At 41.7% G+C, this 6,000-nt stretch overlaps 1 protein-coding gene across 4 annotated transcripts in view; it reads left to right on the forward strand.

The window, feature by feature from the left end:
• LOC128589610 (aldehyde oxidase) overlaps positions 1 to 5,522 on the forward strand; it is a 70,748-nt gene extending 65,226 nt beyond the window's left edge. For all 4 annotated transcript variants that reach the window (XM_053596296.1, XM_053596297.1, XM_053596295.1 and 1 more), the window contains 4 exons: positions 930 to 995; positions 2,240 to 2,428; positions 2,917 to 3,084; positions 3,907 to 5,522. In XM_053596296.1, the coding sequence (XP_053452271.1) occupies positions 930 to 995; positions 2,240 to 2,428; positions 2,917 to 3,084; positions 3,907 to 3,957 (474 nt within the window). In that variant the 3' untranslated portion in view covers positions 3,958 to 5,522. The remainder of the gene's footprint in view (positions 1 to 929; positions 996 to 2,239; positions 2,429 to 2,916; positions 3,085 to 3,906) is intronic.
• The last annotated feature ends 478 nt before the right edge of the window (positions 5,523 to 6,000 follow it).

A 6,000-nucleotide genomic window follows, 5' to 3' on the forward strand; every position in this document is an offset into this window, starting at 1 on the left:
ACAACTGGTGGCCCTCTCTTCCTTTTAAAAGGAATCAGGAAAGAAACTACTTCAAGAAAGAACCATAGCCTAGAAGGGGCCTCCACGTAGACTGTTGGCACAACCAGTAATGCTGACCTCTTTTGAGAAGTGACATACTTCAAGAATTTCATAGGCATCTGCTAACAATCACCGAGAGGCAGCCCAGAGAGGCAGTGGCCGGTTTTTGATATTCTTTACTCAGTTTGGTCTTGCTTTTTAGTTCATTTAAGAGCATCCTTATACTTTTAAGGAATGCTGTGAAGAGATGCGTACACACACACACACACCTCAGACAGCAAATCAGAGTGCCAGATTTATTCCCTCCTCTGCTCCAAAACTGAAAAATCTAGAATAACAGGTGATCATTTAAAGACATTTTTGTTGATGTGGAGGGGTACCGGCCCCCAACCAAAGCAAGTGGCATGGCCTCATGTGCTCCCGAGCATGTAGTTCTGAGGACAACAACATTGATGCACCCTGAACTCTGTGGTTCAGTAAACATCACTCAGCCAGTTGTACCCTGGATGTTGAGTTGTGTTCTACCAACAAAGTTTTGCAACAAGGATGATAAGGGCCCTCGACATTATTTTTTGCTATGTTATATAATGTAGTGAATTAAACCCAATCTGTTGCATTACCTGCTTGAATCGAAATCAAGCAAATATTTTTTATCCTACTATTGCCAAGGGGAGAAGAAAACCAGTGCTTAAGCTGGTTAAGAATGTTTGTATAACTTTGAAAGTTGTACATAATAAACTTTGTCACATAATAAAACCTTTGTTGCTGCTTCTCCTGAAATAACATGGCCCAAAGAAACTCTTTATCTGAAAGTCAGCCTGACAGGAAATGTTTCTCAGCTTTCAGTTATCTTCACTAAAATAAACATTCTCACTTTGTTTAATGACTAGAACCTCAGAACAGACATTGTCATGGATGTTGGCCGCAGTATAAACCCAGCCCTGGACATAGGCCAGGTATGTTGACCCCTGTGCCTGCTTCCCTGTTTGTAAAAGGCAGAACTGATGGCGGGTCTGTGGGGCACATTCCGTCAGGCTTAGTCAGCATCTTATATTTCTACCCCTTTAGTCAAGTTCCTTCTATTCAGGCCAGCTGCAGAACTTTAAAAAGGAGAAAGAAAAAAGGTGTTTTAGGTAGTTTTTGAAGAAACATATAGTCTGTGATTGGAAGCTTGAGTGAGGCAAGACCAGGCCTAGAAGTGACCGAGGAGCCCCAGACCTCTGAAGTCTGAGTAGATTTAGTGCCAGGGGCTGAGTCTTGGCCCTAATATGGGCTTCAGCTTTAAGGAGTTTCAGATTGTGTTGGAATAATAAACCTCAAATAACTCGAGCAATAGCTATTGATAGGTAGCCTGTGGGCTGAATGCTGCCCACAGAAGTTTTTTAATTTAAATTTAAAATAATTAGCAAAATTGGAAAATCACAAATATCTAGCTTCTCTTGAAGACAGACTATTTGCCAATAGTGGACCTGCATTTCCATAAGGCATCAGTCAGTTAGCTGTACCTGGAGAGAGTCACACACTCTCCAATGACACAGAACCCACCTGGAATCTTGACAGACAGCTTTACTTGCCCCAGATCTGTGGACAACTCAGCACACTGTCTCCAACTTAGAGCATAATCTAATGTCTCCTCCAGTCATGAAACTGTCATCTGAGACTGGGAAGAATCTGGGGGTTGAGGAGAGAAGTCAATGGAGGCCTCCGGGAGGAAGTGGGTGTGGGCCAGGTTATGGAGGAAACAATGTCCCGGGTGGAGGGAAAGTGAAGGAAATCAGCCAAAGGAAGGATATGAAATTCAACACACCTGTTCACGACCTGGAATGAGGGCCTTTGACAATGGTGTGGGAGGAGAGGCCGAGGGGAGGCTCTCCAGAGACAGGACTTGACTTAGTGGGTGGAGGTGACTGGGCTGGGGAGTGTTCTGGAGTTTTCATAATACTCATCGTACGTCAGAGTCCAGAGAAGGGAGGCCAGCCGGCTCTTGACCCAAGTCACTGGACTTTGAATTTCGTGTTGTGTGAGTATTTAGAAATGCTTTTGGTAAACTTTTGATTATGTGCTCCGAGATGGCCTGAAAAGACTCCTAAACCATAATTTAAAAATTCAAACAAAAAGCATTAAATTTAAATGGTACTTAGTGTTAATTGTAATTTCTCACACATGGATATTCTCCTTTTTTTTTTTTTTTTTGCCTCAGATTGAAGGTGCATTTACTCAAGGCATGGGGCTGTATACAATGGAGGAACTGGATTATTCTCCTCAGGGCATTCTGTACACTCGTGGTCCAAACCAATATAAAATTCCTGCCATCTGTGACATCCCCACAGAATTTCACATTTCTTTGTTGCCTCCGTCTCAAAATTCAAACACCCTGTATTCATCTAAGGTAAGCTAACCTCTGTGAATAAATGCACATTTATGATGTGAGGGGGTGGACAGCAGCAGGGCTCCATTCATCTCCTGGTTGGGATTTTTACCAGTACTGCCGAAGAAAAATCCCTATTAATTATGGGATTAATTATTATCCCATTTTAATTATGAAGGAATTTAACAATATGATAAAACATTTTTGAATATTCCAAATCCTGGAGACTAACATGAACTACTGTTGCCATCAGGTTATATCTGATTTTTCATATTGCAATAATCGTCTTTATGCTTTTATGAGATTTTCTCCATTGTGGATTCTTGCCTTGGGCTAGATTTCTAAGAATGGGAATATTGGGTCAAAGGTGAAATTACTTTTTAAAAAATTAGCATAGTATATAATACTTTGTATGCATATATACTATATGCATCCTATATACATGTGTGCACATGTACATATAGTGAGAGAAAGTGACTCATGATCTGGTTGCTTGTTTTTCCTTCAAGGGTCTGGGAGAGTCTGGAGTGTTCTTGGGGTGCTCCGTGTTTTTCGCTCTCCAGGATGCAGTGGGCGCAGCTCGGCGGGAGAGAGGCCTATCTAGGCCACTGAGGCTCAGTAGTCCACTGACCCCAGAGAAGATTCGGATGGCCTGCGAAGACAGGTTCACAAAAATGGTACATTCTACCTAGTAGAAAAAACAGTTACAAACTTCTGAATGTTTGTCCTCTCTCCTTGTAAAATTTCGTTTACCCTCTGCTGTTGTCTTATGTGAAAGAAAAGGTGACAGGAATCCTGAAAGCATTTGAGCAAGAGAAGAGCAGAGTGGCCCTTGAACTTGAGCCTGGGGGTTGAGTTTTTACATCACCCAGCCCTGCTTGGCCTGCAGGGGCTCGGTTCTCTACCACTTGACAGAAGGTTTAGTAGGTCCATTAGTTGTATATTTCTCCCTTGTTTTGTTCCCTTCCAAGGACATCTTAGGAAGGAAGTACAGAAACTGTGCCCTGAACCTAGGACATGCAGAACAAGAATACAAGCCCCTCCAACAGTCTGCCTCCACCCTGAACCTGAGCAGGCAACAACTCCCCTCCGGAGCAGACTTCTCGGGCCTCCTTGCGTGTCAGTGACCAGATGTTTAACTCTGGAAGGAAGTCAAGCCACTCACAGTTATTCCTGACTCTAGAAAGGACAGCCCCTCCCATGCTCCCCTTCCCTGGCTCCTCGTGGTACCGTTCGTGGTTTTCCCTAAGCCTTCCATGCTGGGGAAGCAGAGACACCGCCTCCACTTTTCATTAGGTCCCCTTCCCGCATGAGCTGCTAGCCCTGCAGCCGCCCGTCCTCTCCTGGGTTCCCCCACGTCACCAGTGGTTGTTCCCTGACGTCTCACAGTCCTCGTTGCCCTTGGGTGGTTTTTAGCCTACTTTATGTCCTACTATTTCTCACCCAAGTCACAAACATTTTCCAAGTAGTGAACATCCAAATTTGTTCTTTTCTTCTAGATTCCAAAAGATGAACCAGGATCCTTTGTTCCCTGGAACATACCCATATGAATCAAATACAAACTTCTGGACAAAATGGGGTGACTTTTCCCACATGGCAATCTCTTCAGTGTCAATGCTCTAAGACGCTAGATTTGAATGACAGATTTTCACAGTTCAGAAATCATTCTGCAGAGTGCTGCTTTTATATGAGGCTGATTTGAAATGTGCCATTTAGATTTGATAGATGCGCTTAAGCAATTTATAAGTCATTTTAAATGGTATAAATACTAATTGCTTTTTGTGATACTCTCCATTACTGTGTCCCTTAGATCCATCCAGCTAAATGGAATAGATGATGACTTGTATGTGACTCACATTTAGCCTATATCCACCAACAGAAATTATACCATCTACTGAAAGGGCAATTTTCTAAATAATTCTATTATTAGTATAAACTATAAAGTTGTCATTTTTTTTTTTGCCCTTCTCTGCTATCACCCTCTTTTTTTGTCAGAATAGATATAGACACTATACCTAAAAAGTCTGTGGGAGCAAAGAAAAAAACGGAAAATTGGGCTTCATCAAAACTAAAAAACAAAGTTTGTGTTTTGAAGGATACTATCAAGAAAAGAGAAGAAATCTCCAGGAGAAAAGTTTATAAATCATATATCTGATAAAGGGTCTTGCATCCAGAATACATAAAGGATTTTTATAACTCAATAATAAAAGGATAAATAACTCAATTTAAACATGGACAAAGAGATTGCTGGATCATATGGTAGTTTAGTTTTTGCCCTAAATACCCCGACTTGATCATTATACATTCTATGCATGTAAGAAAATATTACATGTTCTCCATAAATATGTACAAATACTATGAATCAATTTTTTAAATGAACAAAGGAATTAAATAGGCATTTCTCCAAAAATGTTATATAAGTGGCCAATAAGCACATGAAAAGACGCTCAAACTCATTGGTCATTAAGGAAACACAAATCACAATCACAATGGGACCCCATTTCACATACAGAATCAAAATGATGGACAGTTAAGTATTGGTAAGGATGCAAAGAAACGGGAAGACTCATTCATTGCGGAGGCACATGGAACGGTGTAGCTACTGTGGAACACAGTTTGGCAGTGCCTCAAAAAGTTAAACACAGTTAACATAGAAGTTAAATATAGAATTGCCACACTCTTAGGTATATACCCAAGAGATCTCAAAATATGATCACACAAAACTTGTCCATAAATATTCATAGCATTGTTCAGGATTTCTGAAAAGTGGAAACAACTCAAATTTCCATCAGCTGGTAAAATGCAATAAATAAAATATACAAGGGGATTTTATTCAGCCGCATGTAGAAATGAAGTACTGTTACATGTTGTAACATGGACCAACCTCGAAAGCATCATCTAGATGAAAGAGGCCAGACACCAGAGGCCACGTACTGTGTGATTCCATCTATGCCAGATACCCAGAAGGGGCAAATCCAAGAAGATAGAAAGTAGATGAATGGTGGCCAGGGCTGAGGGCAGAGGGGCCTGCTAATAGATCTGGAATCTCTTTGGGGGATGATGAAAATGTTCTGGAATTGATGGTGATGGTTGTACAACATGTGAATATACTGAATTGTGAGTTTTGTGGTGTGTCGAGTATATCTCAGTTTTTTAAAAGAAGGCATCTCGAAGAGAAACAAAACATGGCAAAGGTTGAGAAACTGTAAGAATCATGAGAAATGATTGAGGGCGGTGGCCCATGCCTGTAATCCTAGCACTCTGGGAGGCCGAGGCGGGTGGATTGCTTGAGCTCAGGAGTTGGAGACCAGCCTAAGCCACAGTGAGACCAGTCACTACTAAAAATAGAAAAAACTAGCCGGGTGTTGTGGTGAGTGCCTGTAGTCACAGCTACTTGGGGGGGTGAGGCAAGAGGATTGTTCAAGCCCAAGAGTTTGAGGTTGCTGTGAGCCATGATGCCATAGTGCTCAACCACAGGGCAACTGAGTAAGACTTTGTCTAAAAAAAACAAAAATGATGAGACATCTACCCCAGTGGCATTCAGAGACGGAACCTCAAAGTGGGCTAAGCAAGACATAGTCATGGAAAAACTT

Source organism: Nycticebus coucang, chromosome 7 (assembly GCF_027406575.1).
Source record: "Nycticebus coucang isolate mNycCou1 chromosome 7, mNycCou1.pri, whole genome shotgun sequence".
Lineage (NCBI taxonomy): Eukaryota > Metazoa > Chordata > Mammalia > Primates > Lorisidae > Nycticebus > Nycticebus coucang.